The sequence below is a fragment of the Anser cygnoides genome, chromosome 12, assembly GCF_040182565.1.
Source record: "Anser cygnoides isolate HZ-2024a breed goose chromosome 12, Taihu_goose_T2T_genome, whole genome shotgun sequence".
Classification (NCBI taxonomy): Eukaryota; Metazoa; Chordata; class Aves; order Anseriformes; family Anatidae; genus Anser; species Anser cygnoides.
Genome location: NC_089884.1, coordinates 14,027,383 through 14,051,517, shown reverse-complemented (window position 1 = coordinate 14,051,517; position 24,135 = coordinate 14,027,383). Strand labels below are relative to the sequence as shown.

General features: G+C 48.6%; 2 protein-coding genes and 1 long non-coding RNA gene across 12 annotated transcripts; 1 reads left to right on the top strand and 2 right to left on the bottom strand.

The window, feature by feature from the left end:
* Nucleotides 1-11: 11 nt before the first annotated feature.
* On the bottom strand, nt 12-9,148 carry FBXL8 (F-box and leucine rich repeat protein 8). 10 transcript variants are annotated; one of them, XM_067004692.1, is made up of 5 exons: nt 7,430-9,148; nt 5,681-5,785; nt 4,234-4,333; nt 2,650-2,880; nt 12-2,087 (listed from the first exon to the last, which is right to left on the bottom strand). In XM_067004692.1, exons 4-5 carry the CDS (start codon nt 2,811-2,813, stop codon nt 1,112-1,114), a joined length of 1,140 nt encoding a protein of 379 aa, XP_066860793.1. In that variant the 5' UTR covers nt 2,814-2,880; nt 4,234-4,333; nt 5,681-5,785; nt 7,430-9,148; the 3' UTR covers nt 12-1,111. The 10 variants fall into 10 exon arrangements, with proteins under 10 accessions (XP_066860793.1, XP_047934636.2, XP_047934632.2 ...); XM_048078679.2 differs by lacking the exon at nt 7,430-9,148 and adding an exon at nt 6,414-6,553; XM_048078675.2 differs by lacking the exon at nt 7,430-9,148 and adding an exon at nt 6,237-6,373.
* Nucleotides 9,149-9,153: 5 nt separating this feature from the next.
* On the top strand, nt 9,154-22,202 carry TRADD (TNFRSF1A associated via death domain). Its single transcript, XM_048078680.2, has 4 exons — nt 9,154-9,295; nt 12,905-13,182; nt 14,879-15,065; nt 16,415-22,202. Exons 1-4 carry the CDS (start codon nt 9,154-9,156, stop codon nt 16,717-16,719), a joined length of 912 nt encoding a protein of 303 aa, XP_047934637.1. The 3' UTR covers nt 16,720-22,202.
* LOC125184627 (uncharacterized) lies at nt 17,184-24,121 on the bottom strand. Its single transcript, XR_010834634.1, has 2 exons — nt 23,982-24,121; nt 17,184-23,406 (listed from the first exon to the last, which is right to left on the bottom strand). It is a non-coding gene; the product is annotated as an uncharacterized lncRNA (long non-coding RNA).
* Nucleotides 24,122-24,135: the final 14 nt, after the last annotated feature.

Below are 24,135 nucleotides of genomic sequence, written 5' to 3'. Positions count from 1 at the left end.
ACCAGGCAATATAGTTTATTATTATTATTATTATTTATTATTATTATTATTATTATTATTATTGTTATTGTTATTTTAGCTAGGTCTAAATAGGTGCTTGCGATGTAGCTTTATGCCAGGACTATTTCAATGGAGAAACTGCTCTTCAAATAACAATTCACCAAAATCTTTGGTACAACAGGCAAACACACACACATCCGAATTCAGGTTCAAGATACCTTTGCCATTAGTTGTTGAGTGCAAGGTGGTACAAAAATCTGTAAATGCTCTTCCTTCTCCTAAGACACATTAACAATTTAATGAAAGCAAAAGTCTTTGCAAAAGGCATTCAAATTATAACCTGGAGATCTGCATTCCTGAGAAACAGAAAGAAAGGATGGAAAAGGATATTTGCAGACTACTACTTGCCTTTTATTACTACCTTGCCAGTGTTTTTCCTTAAGTGCTTTTTTTCCTGCTTGCATCTTCTAACATAATTCACATCCTGTTTAGATCCTTCCAAACTGGAGTTACCTGACATCTGGACATTGGGTAAGCTCACGATCACAAAAATGCCAGAAGAGGAATTATCAAATTTAGGGTGGATTTTCCATCAGATGACCACAGTTTGTTGCTATAGCCCACAGAATCCACGTGGCTAAGTACCCCAGTGAGCACAAAATGGCTGCACTGAAGCTGTTACTTCTTTAACTGTCTATCTAAGTAGTTGCTGGACACCTGACACAATATACTTGACTGAGGTTCTTTTAAAACTTAAAATCAAAACTAAATTTCACTGGGGTCCTCTGTAAAACTCCATGACGGATGTTTGGCATTCCTGCTATTGCTAAATAAAGAAGCAGAGAAGAAAAAAGACATGTCCTGCATATTCCAATAAAGAAAAGTTTAAAATAGGCAACTCTATTTCTCTGTATAAACCTTTCTCTATCACATTTGATTACAAATGCTCAGTCTGCTGAATGGGTGTGCATCATATTGAACAGTCAGTGTTAGTGAAATAGCATGGTCGCAGCAAGCACAGGGGGCATTTTACAGTGTTTTCCTCATAGCCCTAAAGCTTCTCTCACTGTACTCCTGCAGCTCCCCACAATTTCCCCAGGAAGGCAGGAGGTCACTGAACTGTCACTGGTTTCCAGGGGTGTCGCTCCTTGGTGATCTTGAGAGTGTATTGTTTCAGGCCGGGGCAGTGTGTGAGGAACGCTTCCACCACCTCCTGGCTGACCACACAGTAGCAGTGGATCTCCAACAGCTTCTGACAGTGCCTAGCCAGATCTATTAGCGAGGAATTTAACTCCTCCGAGGACGTGGTCTGTAGTGTCAGCTTCTTTAAAGTACTGCTGTAGCTCTGGGTGACAAACCTAATCTGATCTACCATGTAAGTATAGGTGTTAAGTTGCAGCGTGCTCACAGGTATGTTCAGCTTTAGGATCCGCGGTATTTTGCTGGCAGGGACTGTATGATCAAATTCCAGGTCTACGCAGAGCTGAGGATGCTTTTGACTTACAGCAGCCCAGAGCTCTTCTGAGATGACAGGTATATATTTGTCCAGGCGCTCACAGAAAATGTCTAAATGCGTGAAAGCTGCTCTTTCTGGCTTGAGCAGTTCCAGAAATACATCATCAGACAAACTGGCGTAGTAAACCCCCAAGGCTGAGAGTCTGGGACATGCTCTGAGAACTTTCCTAATAGTGTCTGGTGCCACGTTGCATACCAGGGTGCGGTTGTTGATGAACAAACTGTGCAAGTTTGGGTTGGTGGTAGCTATGAGTTCAACAAGCTCGTCATCAAGAGTAAAGGGCATTTTTCGGAAATCAATATGCTGCAGATCTATCTGGTTTCTAGCATCACATATATTCCGTATGCTCTGTAGGATGTCCTGGCCAGAGTAGAAATAGGGGTTCTCCCCGTGGCACACGATGCACAGCTGCTGCAGTTTGTGACTCTGTTTTGCCAACAGATCTAAGATGTGCCTCACATTCTGCCGGTTGACCTCTTTGGACTGGTCAAACACAATCTTCAGGTGTTTGATTTGGCTGAGGAACTGGACCAGGCTCTGCAGCATGCTTTCCTCATCCTCTGAATCACATCTGAAAAGGTAAAACAAACTGTTAGTCACTGTGGAAGTTGAACTAAGCAAACACAGAACAGATTCTCTCCTTTACTAGTGTTTTGGCAGGTATCAACGGATGCCTCAGAACTTTCTTCTCGCTTGATGCCTAGCAAGTCACTGTGAGGCCAAACACTGAAGAAGGAGGGAGGAGGTGAGAGGAGCTAGTCTCCAGAAAGACCCATCAGAGAAGTAGCTGTCATGATGAGGATGATTATTAAATAACTTTGTTTCTTGCCATTTTTAAATAACAACTTAAAGGAACTTACCTGAGAATGTAATACTTCCCCCAACACCTAAACCATCAGCAGCATTTAAAAAAAAAAATAACACAACAGCATAACACAATTTCCTCCATTATAAAAATATGTGCTAGTTATGAACTATAATATCACACACAAGTCAAAATTCACGCCAATAATGTCACAGTCTAGGGGTGTATGTCATAGTATATGGCGTGTAAATATTCAGCGTGCACTGATACATAATGAGCTTGTTATTCCTGCAGAGATGCTCAGAGTTCAGAAAACCGCTCATCTTACCTGATCTCTGTGAAATGCCAAACAGAGCTAGAAGAAACAGCTCTAGCCCACTGTTTGCACACCTGGAAGACTGCGTATCTGTCTTGAAGAGAAAGGTAATAGAAAATTTGGATGAGGATTTCCTCTGGGATGTAGTTCCACAGTTCTGGGACTGGAGCAAGCATTTTGCTGAGTCAGTCAAGTTTAAAAACTGGAGAAACTTCCAAAATGGCAATTAATTTTCAAATGTCCCTGTTCAAAAAAAGAAAGACACGTTAGGATTTATCAAACCAACACGACTGGATCGCAGAGAAGGTAAATACTTTTTCAAACTTGAAACTTCATCGTATTTTGAAACTCAACATAAAAACAGGGAAAATTCACTGGCCAATTGTTTTACACATTTTTTTCAACCAAGCCTAGGAAGCTCTTGATACTTTTCAAGAATTAAAGATGTAAGACCAAACCTTTGGAAAAAAAATGCTTATTTTTCCTGCAGCAAGGTTTTGCTACTCTAAGTAATAAAAATGCAAGGGAATTTTCTAGCACTGTTGCCCTGGTATTCAAAAAGCTGAGACAGATTTCTCAAACTGTAGGGGAAAAAAACAACAACAAAAAAAACTCTTTACAAGCAGAAGTTCTGCACAGAAAACAGCCCCACACATCCATTTTTTACTGATTGCAAAACAAAAGGCTTATAGCAGAACCCGGTAGCTGAATTACAGTGGCCCTTACCGGAAATAAGACATGGCAGTTTGACAGAAATGTTTTATTACTGTTAATCCACTTCTTATAAATTGCATTTACACAAGTCTGACAAAGAAATGCAAATGCACATTTTGATTAACCCTTCATGTGAGCTACAAGGCAAAAGAATAAACAATTGGGACGAAGGCTGAGGTTGACGGCATCGTACAGAATTCTTTCATCCGTCTTCTACATTTCTGCTCAAATAAAACCACCAATATGAGAGTTTTTCTTTCCTCTCATAAGGAAGCAAGGGATTTTTAAATGACAGAGCTTTACAGCCTGCAAACATTCCCCTTCCTGGGCTAGCACTGAAGATTGGGCAAGGTCCTACGACCTCACTACAAAATTTTGGGCATGCCCTCTTGCTTTTGAAGGCCCAGGTCCAGGAGTCACAGCATTATCTCAGCACCACAGTTTTCATTGAACTGAAAGCCTACACTTGTAGAGATACTTTAGGTAGGGAACGAGTTGAAAAACATAAAGCAAGCACAGGACAGCGATGCAAAAAACAATGCAGAGAGAAAAAGAAATAAGTATTTTTCTAGAATTCACTGCTTTGAAGTGTGACTCATTATTTTGTGCGACAGCAGCAGCATAGCAGCTATTTTATCTTATCTACCATCGTATCAGTGACAACCCCCTTTCCACCCACCACTGAGAGCTACAGCGGCCAAATAATACAGTCCTGCTTCCTTCCTGGGAACTATCTTCTGTCATTTTCTCTGACAGTCGCCTGACAGCTTGGACCCTGCTTTTAGCTGCTTTTAATCCCTCTGATAGACATTTGCCAGAATGCTAAACCACTCCTGAAATCTCACGTGTCCAGCTCCTTTTATTTTCATGATGTATTTTTACCTAGAGCCTTTGGAGTCATGTGAAAAGACTGTGAACCTCTGAGAAAGTAGAAAAACATTTCTAGTCACGGCAGTCGTTAGGAAAAGCTTCAAAACACGGCCTGAGAGAGCAGGAAGGCAGACAGAAAGCAAAAAATAATTAGCGTTATTTTAAGTAATTGCATGGCTTTCAGCGTGGTTCACGGCCTGCGGATGCGGTGGGTTGGCCCGGGTCCACCTTGGGCAGCTGCCCTGGTGAGGACAGCTGGGTTTGGGCCTGCTCACGTGAGCCACTGAGGTATCAGAGGTATTGGCCGCGTGAGGGAGCGGCTCTGCCCACTGCTGCGTCGAGCTTCGTCAGCCCTCAGCAGGCAGGGCCCAACCAAGGCGGCCCCAGCCCCAACAGGAGCAGGAGAGCGTGGGGAAGCCCCCGGCAGCCTCCTCGGCGGCCCCGCAGCGAGCCTGAGCGGGAAGCAGCGTTACCTCTCCGAGCAGAGCCCGGCCTCCTCCATGCTCTGCAGCTCCCCAGCCTGCGCCCCAGAGGGAGGAGCAGAGGAGGAGATGCCAAAAATAACAGCCAAGAGGCGGCTTCCCTGCCCACGGGGTGGGAGCCAGGATGCTGCGACATGCTTTATGGGAATGCGCGCGTTAAAAGGCCTCCCTGGCTCCTGCTTCAGCACCAGCTCTCCTCCTGGGGTTTAATACACACTGCTGGGCCTGCCAGACTTGGTGGGAGCCCACATCCTCCCCCAGCCTGGCCTTCCCCAGCGAACCCTAACCCTCAAATCTTGTGCTGGCCGAGCCTCAGCCTCTCCCCTCGGCGACAGCTTCACTCTCCAGACAGGGAACTGCGGGGTGAGACTCGGAGTGCTTATCGAGCACTTTGATTTCACCACACGGGATGCTCACTCAGCACCACTCGGCAAGGGCTGGCGGAAGAGAAACTCACTATCAGCGACCCTTTCCTCTTTCACTCCTTCGGTACGCTGCACATAGGTTAACTTCAAGGAGGAAATGTTTAGGGGACAGAAATGGGTGACAGCCCCCCGCAGCAAGCCACCTGGTTGTCCCCACCTGGCCCTGGGAGGCAACTCCTTCAGGACGGTCTTTTGCAGGGGAAGCTTGGGATCAGCCCTCACTGCCATTTAACCCCGCAAACCCTTGGGTACCTGGACTCACCATTGTCTCAAGCTGGCAGCAGGAAAACACCTGGCTGAGGGGCTGTGGGTGTTGCCTTCCCTTGGGGACCTGAGTATCCAGGAGAGCCAGCCTGGATTAACCCCTTCCAGGATTTATTTCATGTAGATTTTTCCTTTAGCTAAGAAATGAGCTCCTAGCATTGAAATGTTGTAAAATGGCATGAAAGAGGTATGTATTTTACACGTGTATACACGTATTTTATATATGATAACACTTTCCCCTTGCTCAGAGGAGGACACCTACACCAGACCTGGTTAGGAGGCTCTTACCTGAGGCTGAGGACCCAAATCCAGCTCCTTGCTTTGCGTGCCACAGAACCAGGGGATTTGCACAAAAGCTGCTTTGCTCTTTGCGGAGTTCCCACAGCCAGATCCCTGCAGGAAGGAGCAAACCAGAGCGTCAGCTGAACTCAGCACCTCTATGGACCCCGCTGTCCGACCCATCCCCCAGGAGACGTGAGGACCAGGCTGGTGTCCCTGCCTCCTCACCGAGCTCAGCAGCACACTGCTCTGCCCCTACTAAGTGGGGTCCCAGAGGTCTCCTCTCACAAACAGTGCTGGGCTCCTGCTCATTTCTTTTGGCAGCTCTCCTCCTTCTCCCACCGTGCTCCCGGACAGCAGCGACCCACGGAGCCCGCTGGACCTGCCTGCAGCGGAAACCCCACACAGTTAATCCTGAGCAAACAGCGGTTGTTGGGGCAGATCTAACAGGCTGTGGGGTTGCTGCCTTCCCAGCAAAATGATCCCAGGACACCTCATTAAAATGAGCTCTAGGGAAGGGAGGGGGTGAGAGCTGAACTTCGTCTGCCACTCGCTAATTACTAACCGGGCCAATCTTCCTTTTCCCGTTTACCAGTCGCTCTCCTCAGCAGCATCAGGGGGGAAAGCTGAGGAGTGCCAGCCGGGACCCGCCAGCCTCAAGCCACTGCCTGCAGGACCAGGATCCCAGTCGCAGACACGGGCAGCTTTCCGAGCTACCTGAAGGGAACCGTTTGTGCCTTACACGTCCTCGCGCACACGAGCGGCCGCAGGGTGGGCACCCTCCTGCCACCGGAGCCCCCGGCCGCCCTGCGGCATCCAGCCCAGCGGCGTGAAGGCGAGGGAGGCCCAGAGCCTCTCTTCTTCCCCTTCGGCTGCTGGCGGAGGCTGCTGCCGGCCTTGGCGCGGCACCAACGCTCGCTTGGGCCGCGGAGGGGCCGTAGGAAAGGGGAAAGCGCTGGTGGAACCTCGGCCGCCCTCAGGGCTTAACCCAAGGGCCCCGGCTGCCCTCAGGGCTCAGCCCCAGGCCCCCGCCCGCCATCCCGGCAGCGCTGCAGCAGCGGGCGGTGCCGTGGCCCTGCAGCAGCGCAGAGGCGGAAGCGGCGGCGCCGAGGCCGGGCGGCAGCGGCCGCAGGAGGTAAAGAAGCCGCCCGGAGCCGCTGGAGGGGCCGGGGGCTGCCCTGCAGGCGGGCGGAGCGGGCTGGGGTTGGGGCCGAGCACGGCAGGGACCCCTGTGTCCCAGCTCCCAGGGATGCCCGGGCAGCGGGGGAAATCGCGGCGGTGTTTTTTGCCTTGACACGAAGGCGGCCCCCTCGCAGCTAGCCGTTGACTAGCCGGCCGTGCACCAGAAGTGGGCAAAAAGGGAGCTAGGGATGGGCAGGCGTGGTGCTTGGGGCTTAGGGCTGGGCTTGGCAAAGCCTCCTGCTATGGGGTGAGCGCTTGGCAAGCCACCCACTGCCCCCCCAGGCTCTGGGCACGACAGCCAGGGGCCCCTTCCCGATGCTGGGCATAATTTGCAGACCTCCTGGCGCTGCCCGGTCGTTGCAGAGGGACAAGAGCCTGCCCTGGGCAGGGAAATGGGATCTGTGCTGCAGTGGTGGGAGCGGGACCAAGCCGGGTCCTGTACTCGTGTGCCCCTCGGGGCTGGTAGGGGGCACCCGGGTGGCTGCACTGGAAGAGATGATGAATTGTTCTGGGGGTTAAAATGTTTAAATACCCCCCATCTGCAGTTTTGTAAGGTGCTACTTAGCTTTCTGTTACCTTCTTTCTGTGAGACGGAAGGAGATGGGTGCCCCAGTCCCACACTTCCCTCTGTTTCGAGGTTCAGACTAGACCATCTCACATCTGTGAGATGCTTTTCTAAAAGGGCTGTGTGTCCAGGGAGACCATGACCCAGAAATACTCGCTCCCCATCCTACAGGCATTTCTTGAACTCCTGAAGTTTCAGTATGAACTTCATGATTCACTGGTTATTTCCTGGAGTTTCTGAACCAGTAAAAGGCTCCATGCTGGGCTCAGTTCAAGGTTATAGTAAGGAAACAGGGTGGGTCCCCGTTTACATCCTGGTGCACTTGACATGCTGCAAAGGATGGCAATGGTTTGCAGGTCAATCTGGTGGTCAGTCCCAGTGACCAAAGATGGGGCCACCTTCACACCCACAATCTGAAGGACAGCAGGCGAGGGGGACACTGCCAGGTCACCACAACACAGCAGAAGGCAGGAAGGGATGAAGGCAGAAGGCAGGAGGGAAGGGATGCCGGTGGGGAAGCAGCTGATGGTGTGACAGAGGTGTAAGCAAGTAGTCAGAAAGAGTGGGCAGGACTTAGGAACAGGGCTGAGCCGAAAGTCCCCAAATTACTCGTCACCATGACGTGCGGGAAGGGCTGGCTGCAAGCTCCACTCTGCGTGGGAGCAGCTCCTGGGGGCTTGCAGCAACCAGCTCGTGGACATGCTCAGGCAGTGTGGATACACCAGGAAGGAGTGGTGCTGTGCCCATCTCCTGCGGTGCTGTGGCCATCCCCTGCATGCTCTCTGGCAGCCACAGCCTCAACCTGGCCCTGCCCGGTGTCGGCACCGCTGAGCAGCTGGAGTCTGGGAGGTGTTTTGGTTCATCTTTGCCTTGGGAAGCAGAGCTGGGTGCAGCTGCAGCAGATGCAGCGTTGCGTTAGCTGGCCAGTGAGGGCCAGGCACGATGAAGATGGAGGGCTGGATGCGGTGTTGTCCAGGAGTGTTGCTGCAAGAGGCAAATAATGGGAGAAGAATCATAAATGAGCTAGGATGTAAAATGAAAGGATACGTCTGAGTGTCCACGAGTCAAAGCTCACCAGTGCAGAGAGATCTGAGACACCTTTCTGATCTAAACTCTCAGGGAAATCAACTTTCAGTTTGCCTTCTGCAGTCTTTGGTCCCAGAGTACAGCTTGGTTGTAACCTGGCTCTGTGCTGGGGAGAATTAAGGCTGTGTGCTGATCCCTCAGGTACGCAGTTTTCCCTCCAGAGGGGCCACAAGCATGTGGCAGCAAGGGAGCTGTGGGCACTGTAGTGTATCCCTCAGCGAGGACAGCCAGGGGACCAGAACCTCTGAGTGCAGCAGGGATTCAGTTGATGGTGAACATGCCAGAACCAGGACTGCTGGGTGCCTCTGGAGTACCCCAACCATCCTTCCTTAGCTGCAGACTGAAACTCTTTGCTTTGGAGTCTCTTTGGGCTAGAAATGAATGGGATCCAGTGGAGAATGAACTCCGAGCTTTGTGAGTTGCCAAGTCTGAATGACACCATGTCACACTGTGCTGTGCTTTACAGAACAGCAATAAACTCCTTAAAGGTTACACTTGCTTTAACAACATTGCTGCCTCCTCTAGAAGTCAGGGTAGATCCCTGTAATCCCCTCATGCTTGTGCTTACTGCTTGCTGTATGCACCTGGTGTCAGGCCATTGTCCCTATGGTCTCTCAGCTCAGCTGTGTGATTTTGTAGGGTGCTGAAGATGGCAGGCAGCTCGGCTCCCTGGGTTGGCAGCGCTTACCTCTTCCTGCAGTCAACGTGCAAGACTATCGCTCTGCCGTCTCTCTACGAAAGCTCCCAGAAGAAACCCAGCGTATTCAAGGCACTGAAGCTGGCATTAGCAGGTACCCGTCCTCTCTGATACCTTGGCAGACTGACCGTCTCGTCTCTTCACGTAGCAATGCCATGCCTTTCTTTAATCTCACACACACGGGTAAGGAAATCTGTTGCCAGATTGAGGGGAGCGCTGAGGTTCGGGCTGGGATTTGAGTTTGGACACAGAACGGGATATAAAACTTTTGCTGTCATTCGTGCTAACATATCTTCCTTGCAAATGAGATGGGCTACCAGCATGGCCAGCTATTGCCCTCCAGCTGGTGAACCCATTGCTGCTGTAGCACTTGGGTGTGTTCAGCTCTGTGCCCATTTCCTGGAGTTATTAATCTGTCTAGATGGGCTGTAGTCAGGAGAAGGTTTCTTCTTTTGGCTATGGCGTAATTCTGTAGGTCTCACCTCAGCTTATCTCAGGATTCTGCATCAGCCATGCACTGTGCTTGTTTATTCTTTAGGAGGCTACAAAGGAGACTCTCCGAGGATTTACAGTCTATGTTTCAGAGATTTCTGCTTTCATGCAGAGCAGTCTCACACAGTCTGTTTGCTGGTGAGCCAGAGAGCGAGCAGGAGATGAACTGACAAAAAGAGGAAAGAGATTCGTTATCAGCAGCACTGCGGGGCTTAGCATCTATCTTGATGCTCAGAAACATCTGCCAGTGCTGTGCTCAGGTGCCCACGCTGCCTGCGGGGGCAGCCAAGTCAGGAAGGAAAGCCCAGTTACACGGAGGGGCTGGCATCTCCCTTCACAGCAGAACTCTGGTTTGCAGGTGACCCCAAACTGGGGGCACGAGATGATGTGCTCAAGGGCATGGCTGCCATTCAGGGAGACCTGGACAGGCTGGGGGAATGGGGCACCAGGGACCTCATGAAATTCATAAGGACTCCGGTCCTGAGAAGGACTCTGGTCCCTGAGAAGGAAGAACCCCAGCAGCAGAACAGGCTGGGGACGGGCTGGCTGCAGAGCAGCTCTGCTGAAAAGGGCCTGGGGGTCTCTGTAGATAGCAAGCTGAACGTGAACCCTGCCAACAAAGAAGGCCAACAGTAATAAGGGAGGTAATTATCTCCCCTACTTAGCACTCATTAGACCACATCAGGAATACCACACTGTTTTGGGCCCTGCAGTACAAGAAGGACACTGGGAAAATGGAGCACGTTCCCCAGAAGGCCACCAAGATGCTTGGTGGCTGCAGTGCTTGCCAGGTGAGGAGATGCTGAGGGAGCTGGACTTGTTCAGCCTGGAGAAGAGAAGGATTCAGGGGTACCTACCACCAGCCTTCTCATACCTACAGGGAGGGAGTGCCACACTCTCTGTGGTGGTGCATGGGAGATGAGAGACAACAGGCATAAACTGAAAGAAGGAAGGCAGACCCTCGATATAAGGACCAACATTTTCCCCTCAAGGACAGTTAAGAAGTCCCCCTGAGCAACTGCGCATTCTCCATCCTTGGGGGGTTTCAAAACTGGAATGGATAAAGCCCTGAGCAGCTTGGTCTGACCTCAGGGCTGACCCTGCTTCGCAAAGGAGGTTGGGCTAGAGACTTGCTGGGCTTCCTTCCAACTTGAACTGTCCTGTGAATTATCCTGCTTTCTGAATGTTTATTTAAACACATTTATGCGGGAGAGGAGAAGATTGCAATTGGTACGAAAAAATCTTTAATTTCTGCTAGAGAAACACGATTTTTTCTTTGAGAAGCCTACTTTTTAAATGAGTGATAGCCAGCAGAAGTTCTTTTCTGATAAAAACAACCACAATTACATTAACTTCAACTGTACTTAACAGTATTTACATCAAAAAAGGCCTTGAGATGCAGATGGCAATGAAAATACGTTTCTCTATCTACCCTTGCACCAATCTGACTGCAGACTAATTTGAAGAGTTTATCATATTTACCTAGAACAGCTCTCACAGTGCTCTTTACCTGTCATACAGTTGAGCCTATATTGATTAGTTGGGTTTGTGCAGCTGTCCTGTAATTTCTTCTGGCAGTCATCAGTCTAGCAAAGTTGGCTAGTTTATCCAGTACAGCCCAGCTCGTCTTGCAGCTTGATCCCAAGATACGAAACAGCAGGGAGCTTGACACAGTTGTCCAGTTAGGCTCGATTTATGCCTGCTTCGTTTCACTGGAATGTGAATCTGCTCACACATTTAAAGGAAAGCCCACAAAAATGTTAAATGCTACCATGCTCATTCAGACCTAAAAAGGACATGAAATCTGAAGCTGTCAGAAGTTTCATGAAGAAATGAGTGCAAAATCCTCTCTCTTTTGAAATAGCTGTCTTGTACACCATTCATAAAGGTTTCCATGTCTGTACAGCTTTTCCCTCCCCAGCCCTCTTGCCCTGTACATAAGCTTTTGTTTGATCAGCACTTACAAAAAAAAAAAAAAAGGCATGAAGGAACCAATAAAAACAAAAGGACATTTCTGATCAGCAATTACAATCGGAATTAAAATCTCTCTCCTCGGTGCAGAGTCCCAGTCACACATCTAGTCCAAACTAAAACTTCTGATGCAACCAGCCCTGTGTAAACCCCGTAAAGCCACCATTAGCACAGACTTTTAAACGCCAGGTCGCTTGTCCCAGCCGACGCAGAGCACACAGGTCTGCTTTGCCTTAAGTCTCCCCTGGGCACATCTAAATAATGCCTTAATGTGTGGTTTAGAAATACCTGATATATTGCCAGTCTGCGCTGATACAGCCGTACTGCCCCGTGCAACGACAGGCCAGGAGGTTAATTCGGGTCTGGAAGTGGTACAGCCATAGCCAGCCTCCCACGGGACTCTGCTGAAAAAAAAGAGAAAAACACATACTTTAAACTTTCATCATCAGCATACAAAATCCCTGTGGAGACAAGGTCAGTGTACAAGGCTAATCAAAATTAAACTTTGCTGGGAGAAGGAAGGACAAAGCCCTGACCTCTCTCTCTCGTCCATGTCTCTCATGCTCCCCCTGCACTAATGTTAGAGGGTGCAACCCTGCCTTTTCCTTGCTGACATTTTACCATGAATTAATTCTCTGTGCAAAGAGGCTAAACTAGTCAAGGTCCACTCTCAAGCAGCCAAAATTCTTGTGGCTGGGTCTGTCATGTGTAGCTGGGTCTGTCATTTGCTATTTGTGAGATGCATTGAAGGCTCCGAGCCAGACAGAAGCTACCTCATGTTACAGGAGTGGGGAAGAAACACTAGGTCCCTTTCCAGAACCTTCATCATTGCACACAACTCCAGTCACAGGGACCGGAATCTGGCTGAGCACCGAGCTGAACTGTGCATTTTCATCTGTAAGATGCACACCTCTGTTGTGCTACCTGTTTAGTGTAGCCATTTCTGTCCTAGCAATGGAAACTTGGACTTAAAAACTCCCCCAATAGACTGTTTTGGGATAATTACCTGGACTGTAGCACCAGCTGAACACCGTAGTTCAGGGGATTTGTGGTAGCAGAGCAGCAAAAACTTAATCCTTTCCTCTTGGTTTTGCATACAGGTTTTCCATCCCCAAGGACTTTATCATGGAGAGAAGACGATTCGAAAGCTACTCCATTGCAGGCTTGGTGGTGGATGGGAGTGGGTCTGGGTTGTCTGTCTCATGCCTGGATAGTGACTCTGCTCGCTTCTCCCTGCCAGACTCCACCGGCAGCGTGAATGGTGTGGACATGCTCAAAGTGCACTGCAGCCACCCGCACCTGATAGTGCAGCTCAAGTTCTGCAAGCAGGAGAACTGCCGCCGCTTCCTGCAGAGCTACCGGGAAGGAGTGCTCCAGGAGTCCCTGCAGAACCACCTCCAGCTCTCCCTGGCCATGACCACGGTGCCTCTAGAGATGGAGCTGAAGGCTGGCAATGAGCACCTCGACAACATGCTGAAGGATGAGGATCGCTGCCTGGAGTGTATCTACAGAGAAAAGGTGAATGGGAGAGGGAGGGAAGCAAGGCAGCAATGAGTAGCACAGGATGCAAGAAGGGGTTGCAAATCCTGCTCTGCCGCGGCATGCTGGGCTGTTGAATTCTCCATCCTTCAGCTCTCAGCTGTACTATGGAGAAACAGCTCTGCCCTTCTCCAGAAATGATCTGTGCACTCACCTGGAAGGGCCATAGCATTACCTAAATTGGCCAACAGTGATTCTGCTAACCCACAGCAATCTGTGTGGCTCAGCTAGTGTGGCTGTTATCACCACTCAGATGAGGAATTGTAGAAGGCACAACGTGTCTCGACACACCTGTGAGGCTGGCAGGGAGGAGAGCAGTCCTGTGTGGAGCAATCGCTGCCCAGCACCTTCCTCCCCTGCCTCTCACACCTCCTCCTCTGAGCAGCAGTGGCAACTGCTCCTAGAAATGAGCACGATTGCAGACGCTCTGCACGTTGCACCAAGGGCTTGTGACAGAGTGGGGACAGGCAGCATCTGCTGCCAGCAGGAAGGCTGCCGTTCTGAGGGCGATGTCTCTCTCTCAGCGACGACGTCTAACATCTTGCTCATCTCATGCTTTGGCACTGGCACGCTAATCCTGCTAGCAAGAACAGTGGGATCTTGTCATTTCACCACAAAACCAAGGCACTTGATGTGATTAAACTCCTTGCCTTTCTCCTCTCCTTTTATATTTCCCACCTGGAACTAGCAATACCTGACAGCTCTGGTTCCCTCTCGATGATCCCCAGAAACAGGTGGTCACCGACTCCTTGGGACGATTAGGCACGAGAGGGTGTTTTGACAGGGTGCTTTTCTGCAGGCACGGAGATGAAATGCAAACCATTCAGCCCAGGACCAAACACATATCACAAACCCTGTTAAGTTCTACTTGCTGCTCCCTCCCTCTGCTGAATTAGCTGACTGGACAAAGAGATGGGCTTATTTTGTTCCCCACAACTGACTCAGTCTGACCACTGCCTAACAGCAGAGCAGTGAGAAAGATCAGTCACTGGCTGGGTGCAGTGCTGGGAACCAACCTCTTGTACATGAGCTAAACACTGAACCGAGTCACAGCGCTCACCCACTTCGACTCTTCCCATGTGCTTTGACTTGTTTCTTTGTCCTCTTTCTCCTGTCTTGACCTCTTTGGAGGTCAGATTATTTTGGAGGTCTTGGTTAGCAAGAAAAATTGGCTTGCAGAGGATGTAGAAAGTGCTAGGAACAACAAAACTTATGTAATGGAGGGGCAGGCAGAGGGAAAGGGAGTAGCAGGAGCTGCCTGCTTTGGTGGCCATGAGCTGTTAGATCAGGCCACCCTATTCTGTGGGTCTGACCCTCATGTGAAGTAAATCAGAGAAGCCCCACCACCTGTGGTGCACCCTGTTTCTTGCAGGGGGCTGCTGAAAATAAACCCAACCTAGGAGCAGTTCAGTGCAACCTGTGAGCAGTGAGAAACCCAGGGGAGATTGCCTATTTCATATCCCATTACAGATTCAAATTCACACATTTATGGCCAGAACTCCATTAGATTATTGCACTCGATTCCCAATTTACAACCCAAGCTGCAGCCATCTCACTGCTTCTCTCTCAACACCATCACCTTAAGCCGTGCTGACAAGGTGCCTTCCAGCTAAACCCCGATGGCTTTGCACGGCGGCGATCCTGGCCCCAACCACTGACGCTGTTTGCGTTACAGCCTGACCGCCTGCGGGATGAGGAGATCACCGAGCTCGAGGAGTATCTGAAGAGCCTGATCCTTCACCAGAACATCAACAACAACCTGCCTGCAAAGGACTGCGCGTCTCTGAACTCCCCGTCTCTACCTTCCCAAGGCAGCTCTCCTTCCCCGCAAGTCACCTTCCTCTTTCAGGGACAGCAGTTTGGTGAGTGGCTGGGACTGAGCCAGAGAGCCCTCGGTCTTCCCTGCCACAAGGCGAAAAGGGAGGATGAATGTTCATACTGGGGTCTACCTCAGGTAAATCAAGGATCTGCAGCACCCCGTAAGGAAGGAGGTGGAATAGTACTAAGATATTGCCATACACCTCAGCACTTTTCTTCCTGGGGTGACTCAGAGCCAGATGCTTCAGAGTCTGTGTCCCTTTCCAGCTCCCTCACATTTTAAAGCTCCTTAATACTGAAACACGAATTACAGAGTAGTTTTCTTTCCCTCCACATCACTCGGTCGAGGTGAGTCAACAGCACAGGGTTGGATCAGACTGGGAAGGCTGCTATAGAAGTCACCAGCCCCGCTTTCAGCAGGGACTGCTTAGCTCAGGCTCTCTGAGGCACACTGTCTGTCTGTCTGTCTCTGGTGTCTGTCCACTGCAGACAGCTTTGAGATAGTCTCACACAGAAATTTTAGCTTGAGATCACCTATTTTTTTTCTGAGTGTGTTTAAACTGTGTATACAGCTTCCAGTGTTAAACAGCTGAGCTCCTGGTCTCTGTTTCACTATTTTAAGGATGCTTAGGTGGGGAAGGGGGCCTTGGTCAGAAATGCCTGGCTGAGTTGTTTTTGAAAGGCTGAAACAAATAAAGAGGATGAACAAATAAAGAGGATTTCCATTAGAGAAGAGCGACCTCTGGCAAACTACAAGGCATTTTCATCCCAGGGGAGAAAAAGAGAAAATAGACAGTGACAAGCTTGTGGGGTGGGGACAAGCCCGCATGCCCTGATATCATGGAAAGACTTCAGAAGGAGAAAGACCTGAGCCAGGCAGGGAGCCCAGGGGTGCCAGGGCAGATGGCTGGGAGCAGGTAAGTTGCCACCCACGCCACACCACTGTCCCTAGGGATCACAGACTAAAAGTGGAGAGCAGTGTGAACAGCGCCCTGCTTCCCGCCTGCTCTCTGCACAAGTACTGCAGGGCGTCCCAGGGGACCTTGAGGGGACACGTCCAGCTCATACATGCTGAGCAGGGAGACTACGTGGGGAGACTGACTCGGGTTTATTCTCCCTTTCCAGCAGAGGAGGATTGCTGAGTGCACAAGCCCCTGCCCACGGTGAGCTGGTCCCTTTAGCCTCCCTGCTGTCACTTCTGCTCCCAACTCAGTGCTCTCCTGGTGTTAAAACACCAGTGGACAAGCAGAGCAGCTCCACAGCTGTTTAATAACATGCTGCATCCTTAACACACTCCCTGCTCCACCAAAAAACGAGTAAAACTTGGGCAGGCCCTGGCTACTTCACATCAGCCATGAAACCTTATATTTTATCTGCTGTCTGTTCCTTTCAGCCAACAGAACACTCACCCCAGACGACCACCAGAAATTTGCCAAGCTTGTGTCCAAGAAATGGAAGCAAGTGGGTCGCTCTTTGCAGAGGAGCTGCCGGGCCCTGCGAGATCCTGTCATCGATAACCTGGCCCTCGAGTACGACCGAGAGGGACTTTATGAACAAGCCTATCAGCTGCTGCTCAGATTTATCCAGTCGGAGGGGAAGAAGGCCACAATAGCGCGACTGATCGCAGCCCTGGAAGAAAATGGTCTCACCAGCTTGGCCGAGGAGCTCTTGGGCCTCCATTCCCATGAGGACTCCTAGAGCCCAAAGGGCAGTGGCATTGTTGAGGGCTTCCTTGCTTTAGCTAGTGTCTGAGACTGCTGCCAGTGTCTGGGAATGTAAAGCCCTGAAAATCACCGCAGGTTTCTGTGTCGGTGGCAGTGCCATGGAGGAGAGGTTCTGTGCTCACAGAGGCCAGCACAAAGCTCTGACGTTCCTTATTTCACTCTGTTTCCAGAAGTCAACTACCTTCCTATGAACTGGTGAGAGAGGCTTTCAGCCTGACTTCCTTCCTTCACAGTGAAGCATCCAGACAAGTTAAAGGGCCCGAGGGGAGGAAAAGGAGAAAAGCAAGGAAGGCATCTCAGAGAATTCCTACGGGAAGCAGACACCACTGGTGTTTTTCAGATGTGGCCCAGGGCCATCACCTGGAGAGCTGCAATATATATATATTTTTATATTGAAGACATTTATGCCCTCAGGCATGACACTGAGTAAAGACAAAGGAAAAGTCATTTTTTTTAATCATTTTCCTTCTTTGCTCTTCAAACAAGGAACATCTGTGGCACGTGCATCTGTCCCCAGCACAGCTCCTTCCCACATCTCGCCACCTGAAGATTCGCCTTTACCTGGGACAGTTGTAATCTTCCACAGGGCACAATATCACTGCTGTAGAACACATTTCCGGCACCGAACAAGCAATATGGATAAGCTGAAATTCAGAAAACGATTCCCAGCTCCTTCTGGACTGTGGTGAACAATAATGTATTGACTAGATCGCATTCAGCTCTTCCCACCAGTCTGAAGAAGCCTGCATCTGTGAAAAGGAAAACACAGCGTTGGAAGAAAAATACACAGTCCTTCAGTCAGCAAGTTCCCTATGGGCTGCAGATTGGAACTGCTCTTCTACGGTGTGTTGCAGCATCAGATACCACCCTGAGCCCAGCCGACAGAGCTGAGCAAGCCCCTCTGATCAGCTGGCTGCCAGTGCCTTCACTCACTTCTTAAAAACCTGCCCTCGGCCTGCTGAGTTCACCGGAGGGGATTGCTTGCTCCTCGTGTCCCAAGGGTCAGGATTTGCACCGAGTCTTTCCCTGACGCGTTGTCACTGTGTGACAATTGGGCATCAGCTCCTGGGCCTGGAGTTACCTGCCCTGGTTTTGAGGGGAAAATGTTGCTTACCAGAGAAGGCACCCAAAACCCAGGGCCGACTCGTGCGTTCAGTTCCAGCGAGATAAGCCTGCTCTCTCCTGGTGTGTTGATGCAGACTGCAACAGAGCAGAGTTTTACCTTTGCCTATAAGAAAGCACAGAGCAAAAAGTTTCTAGTGTGACATGGTTCCCATGAAGCACAGCAAACAGCCTGACTACCTTTGACATATTCCTTATGCTTTCCTGATATGTTTTTTTTTATACTTTCCTGTTAATTCTCTCCCTCTTTGGTCTTCCCAGCCATGGGAACAACCAGCGGAAGTTACGTCAGGTGTAGAAAGTGGCTCTGCCAGCACATGCAAAGCCTGTGCATACACACAAGTATCAGGCCACTGGCAGTCAAGACAGCACCAGCTTTCAGATAGACAAGACCCGATGGCCTTTTAAACCACAACTCGCCTCTTAATCCTTCGCTGGAGTCAAAGCTGTGATTTAGTAAAGAGAAAAGCAAACTTGGATTCAGGTGTGGGCTCAGATCTGAGCTCATGGGGCTGGTGTTGCTCCCTTACCTTCTCCAAAATGCATGCTGAGAGCATCAGCTCACTGAAGACTCACATCAGCAGGATTTAGATGACCAGCTTCTATCCAGTCTGGGTCCGCATGCTTCAAACAACCTGAGCATAACCTGAGGAACCTGGCACTTGTCTGCAGGTTTTGGATCCCCAAGGTTACATACACTGTGTAGAAAGGAAATGGAAGGGGTCAGAGAAGGGGAGAAGGTTTTCAGGGTGTCAATCTGTTTCCATCTTGCCCTTAGCTTCAAAGAAAGCAGGACTTCATGCAGGAACCATTTCTACAAAGACTGTAACCCCGTGGCATCTTATTAAGTCATTGTAAGTTAGTGTTGCTGCAGCCTCATCTTCCCCATTCCCGCTGTGTCCTGTCCTCTCCCTTCCAGCAGTACCAGTGCTCCCCCCAAAAGGAAGCAAGTGCCTCTGCCAGGTTTGTGAGGGACCAGCACAGTGATGCTGAACCTTCATTAGTTTAGGCTGCTATGGAACCCTACCTCAAAGCACGTAGCTTGCCCTGGCTGGGAAACTCTGTTTGGCAGCAACCCAGCCAGCCAATGGTATGAACAAAAGAAGAACTCCTCCCCCCGAAACCAAACCAAACCAAACAACAACAACAAAACCAACAACTTTAACACAAAGACACATCAGAAACTTGAAAAATACTTTAAAGGGCAAGTGGATTTGCTCTTGATTTTGCAAAAAATGTTTTTAGAAAACAAGATCGTATGCACAGCCTGCTGTCTCACTTGTAACAACTCTTTCTAAGCTTGCAGTCTACAGCTAGTCATGTGCACGTTTATATACAGTTGTAAGACAGCGACCCACTGGTGTGAGCTGCTGGCTTTTATATCATCTGTTAATGCTCAAAATGAGAGTTATTCTTCAGCATCTATTTAAAGTCCAAAAACTTGCTTTGCTGCTATTGCTGTATTACAGAGGACTAAGCATGAATGCTCTTTTTTTTCTTCTTAATGCAAACCTTGTGCATTTTATTACTCTGCAAGCACTTGGCATATGTGTTTCCTCTTACTCACAGATTCCCTCCCAAAAGTGCCATTAAGTGCTGGCGCTTCTGGCAACCTTTCTGGAATATCATCATCTCTAACAGCATTCACAGGTACCTTCATTGCAGAGATGCAAAGGAAAAGGGTTTTCCACTGATATTCCATAGTGGAATTGTGCTGAGCACGTGGCATGGTTTAGGACCCTTAGCAGGGGCTGTTTCATACTTTCTTTTCAGTGAGCAGTCATCATCATCAGCCATACGTTAGATGCTACGTAAGCTTGATTCTGGTCTCAGGCAGAGTCCTTCCTGCTAAAAGAGATGTGGTTTTTTTTTTCAGTATTATTAGGCACAAGCATAGATAAATACAATTTTCACAAGTGCCTTCTGATGAAATGGATAAATTTGATCGCAAATACCTAGTGTTGTTTGCATTGATTTGACATTTGGTTATGGCTTGACTCTGAACTTACATCTGTTTAATCCAGAAGACTGGACTGCTTTACACCACAGTGCCTGCACAAAGGATCTTACACCACGCAGGATAGGAAGAAGCACTCACAAACAAAAAAAGATTAGCAGAGATTTGTGGAAGAAATTAGAAGCACGTCTTCTTTACCTCCGATAGTAAAACAATGTGCAGAACTGGAGAAAGAGTTATAGCTGAGGATTACTGGCTACTACACCAGGAAACTCAGCGCTTAACGCTGGACCCAAGGGCTCTAATAAGCATCCCAGGTGGCTACCTGCCTGCCAGGCTGTTGAAAGAGGAGCGCACTCGTGCAGACCACATTTCCCATCTCGATTATTTTCCTTCTTGTCTACTGTGTGAGATAAGCTATGAGCAGTGCTGCAGCTGAATTTGACCTCATCCCATAACAGCTCTTCTCTATGTATTGAGATGTGCCTGAAAAAAATATTAGGTGGTGGGGAGGCTGGGGAGGAAGCAGAATTGAACATGCATCAAACCAGCACACAACATTAAAAGCAAATAAAGATACTAATCGGTTCTACATAAAAAAAATGAAATAGACAAAATGTAAAACAAACAGCAGAAACCAGGCCAAAACACGCTCACAGGAAGGAATCCAAGAGGGCTTTTTTTGTGGTAGAGATTGTTTTTGTAGCTTTAGCAGTGTTTCACATTTGAAGGAGGCTCCTTTCAGTCTGCCAGAAGGAATAAAAGATGCATCCAAAGGAGAATTTGAATGACTTGTTTTGGCATAGCTGAGCTAGTGTTCAACTGGACAGAAAGGAGAGTGAAAGTCAAAGTGCTCACCGCATAGACTTTGATATGAGGTTTCTGATAAAGAAAACTCAGAGAACACCTCGATCCAAAATTGTCACACAAAAAAAAACATCAGAGTGCACTGGAGGGCAGAGTCAGTAAAACATTAGCCCTCTTAGATGCCTGTTAAAAACACCGTGGATTTTCATTTACCTGCTGAGGATGACGATGCACAATCACAGCAGATTAATCAAGAGGGGTAGAGAAGGTGCTCGCTCCTAGCAGCTTCAGTTCTCATATGCCACAACTGCTTGCAGTGGACGAGTTGACTTGAAAACAAGGAAAGGGTTTCAGCATTATTGATCGGAAGCACTTAAAAATCATGAGCCAGAACTTAAAGAAATCGTAAAATTTACTTCCAGATTTTCGCAGCAAGTCAAATTAAGAACGAATGTCAAGTGACAGCTTGCAGCAATGCTTTCCAGGTTTCTGTTTTCAGTTTCAGCCCTACAGTCGAAGAGAGACACATGGATTATTTTTAATGCAGAATGGGATGCTGATGTCAGAGCACTGCAGGTTACCGAGCTTTATGAAAAAATGTGAGTCTTCAAGTAAGACAGAGTTTGCTGGAGTTTCATAGCTAGGAAGTCTCAGAACTGTCTCTGTTTCAAGATTTGGGGGAAACTGAGGCAGAAAACTTTGCACCGCTGTCAAGATATAAAAACTATTAAGGCCAAAGAGTGTGTAGGCTGAGGGAAAATACTTGTTCAGAGAAGTCATAGGTGCTTGGTGTTGAAGATGCCCCAGGCAAAGATTTTTCTCCCAGTGTGAGGAAATTGTGCTTTTTTCCTTACCGGTTAATTTTGCCATTCACTTCAAAATCTTCTTCAGCACTGAGAAGACATCCTGCTGCCTGGGTGACCGTGTTGTCTCACCTCTGCCATTTCCACAGGTACCTTAGTGCCACCCCTGAGTTGCACCACAGCAGCTCCCCACCGACTCAGAACCTAAAGTAGCTCATGCAGCATCATGGAGCTCCAAATTCAATTACTTAAACACAAAACTTTGGTATAGCTGTGAACTTCTGCTATTGTACACCCAAAACCAAGGGAATACTAGAATGGATTTCTTCAGTCTGACCCACATTGGAGTGGATAAATGGAACTGGTGAGGTACGCTGCTTTCTGCTGGCTGAGGGTCTGGCCATTTGTCTTTTGCACAGAGATGGGCCCAATTGGTGAGGCAATTTAAGGCCTGGAGTCAAAAAATTATATATTTTTCTTCTCTGGATTTAACTGGGCTGGAACTTTTAAAGCCAGTGAAGGGATTTGGCCATACATCTCTAATTGAAATCAGTAGGAGATGCGTGGTTAAGTCCCTTAGTCATCAGCGGAAAAATCCTTTGCTGACCTTCTAATTCCAAATTTCCGTGATATTCAGCATCAGATCTGGATCAGCCATCTCCAGCTCTGGGCTGCGATGCCATGTATACTCAGGTCTAAAGCATTCGACCTCCACGGTATTGTCTTTTATAGAAGAAAGCACTTTGGTCTATTTTTTTCCATTCTCTTTTATAAATAAACATATAGTTTTGATGAAAAGAGCCTTGGAAACTTTCTTTTCTAACACTTAATGGAGTCATAAAAAGAAAGGGGTTCGCTAAAGTTCTGACCACGTCGGGTATCGTCAGCTGTCTGAGAAGCATCCAGCTGAAGCTGCTGGGTGCACAATAGGGTCCTGCCTAAAGTCACACGTTTCTAGGGACACCCTGAGGCTGGTGGCCCACCTACAAGTTCATGGCTCCCATTTCAAGTCAAAACCAAGCTAATCCACCGTGTTTTTTCAGTTTCCAGCTACTGCTTAGATGAAGCTTTTCAGCAAATACAGCCAGGAGAGGAGCTCTGTCCCAAACCTGACGTGCGGCGGAAGTCCCCGTGTTTCTTTCAGTGCCATTATGTCCCTGGGGCTCCTCCAAGCCCACACCATCACTGTAATCCCACTGTAATCCTCACTCTTAGTGAGCTTTCTCACAAGCTGCCAGCCCTGTGGGTGGGGAGGCAACGAACTTGGACTTCACGTGTTCTCCAGTGGGTTTGCACAGGAAGCCGCTGGCTGACCCGACAGCTGAACTCGGGGAAATTCCTTCTGCTACAAACTCGAGCAGAGCACTATTTCACCCTAAAACATTTAAGTCTCAGGTAGTATTTTAATCATGAGATCAGCCCTTTAATTACAACGCTGTACCCCAACTGCATGGCTTGGCACCTCCAGGAATATGACGCTATAGGGGGTGGGAAGACATCTGGTACGTGGTGCACTTAATGAACACAACACCACGTGAAAAGGGCAGGAAGTCCCAAAACCTGGGTGAGGGAATGCAGTGGAAACACAGGCTGTGAGAGCCCGATGGTTTGAAGGAACGGTTCCCCTGGCTCCACAGCTCTGAGCAAAGGAGGACAGCCCTTACCTCCGTGACTGTCACACAGGGGAGGGATGGAAAACAGCCCGGGGCTGCTGCTACAGAGGAGACTGAGAAATCTACCTTGAGCTGGCGCAGGGAAAGTGCAAACGTGTGTAACATTTATGGCCGAGGTTTCTCATCAGCTGCGTTACTCAGCAAGGAGCAGCTACGTGTCAAACAGCTGCAGATCAGGAGGAAATAGCTTTCCCAGCCTGGAGCACCCACATGCAGGGTCTGAGGGTTGCTCTCCGGAAACTTGTTCACATCGTGGCTTTTCCCAGTGACATCGCGTTCAATAAAGCAAAACATGTGAGCTGGAATTAAAAAAAATACAGACACTTATTAAAAAAGCATTATTACATTAAGTTTGAAAAACCGTCAGGTAACTGTGAAACCAACCAAGTAGATCAAAGCCCGTTTTTATGACAAGTTTGGTGTAAATGAAAAACTTAGCATACTAAAGGGGCTGTTATCTGGAAGAGGAAGAAGGGCTGGTGCTTCCATTGCAGAGAAACCAAGAGATAGGGAATAGTGCAAATGCAGTCAGATTGGTAGCGACGGCCATTTACATTTGGCTCCAAATAAAATTTTGCATTGAAGTAATTCAAATTAATTGAAAAAAAAAAAAAAAGAAAGTGGGGTTTTTGGTTCAGTGTTTTGGGAGGAACCCTCACATCTCTCTTCAGCCCCCGCACCTCCCATTGCTTTCCTACTAGAAGGAAGAAACAACCCCAGCGTGGATTTTCCTTCTGACCTGAACCAAACCTCAATTTCTAATTTTGAGCCTTTACCAAGTAAATAATCACAATGGGATTAAAAATTTAAAAACGCCAAATTACAAAAGAAAAACAAATGACAACAAAACTATTATTAGAATAAAAAAACCTACCCATTTTTCTGGTTGTTTTAAGGAGTAAAAGAGAGGAATTACTGGGAGCCCCCAGCCCGGCACCACATCCGATCCCTCTCCGTCCGTGCTGCGGGGCTGGAGGACATCCACGCTCCCCAGGCCACGTCACGTGTCGGTGCTGGAACCAGCCCCA

Excerpts from the sequence above, each read along its gene's own strand:
- FBXL8 (XM_067004692.1), bottom strand. The coding sequence starts at position 2,813 with ATGCTTGCTCCAGTCCCAGAACTGTGGAACTACATCCCAGAGGAAATC. Across the intron at positions 2,088-2,649 it reads TGGCATTTCACAGAGATCAG|ATGTGATTCAGAGGATGAGG; the intron begins GTAAGATGAGCG and ends TTACCTTTTCAG.
- TRADD (XM_048078680.2), top strand. The coding sequence starts at position 9,154 with ATGGCAGGCAGCTCGGCTCCCTGGGTTGGCAGCGCTTACCTCTTCCTG. Across the intron at positions 9,296-12,904 it reads ACTGAAGCTGGCATTAGCAG|ACTCCACCGGCAGCGTGAAT; the intron begins GTACCCGTCCTC and ends TCTCCCTGCCAG. Across the intron at positions 15,066-16,414 it reads CTTTCAGGGACAGCAGTTTG|CCAACAGAACACTCACCCCA; the intron begins GTGAGTGGCTGG and ends TGTTCCTTTCAG.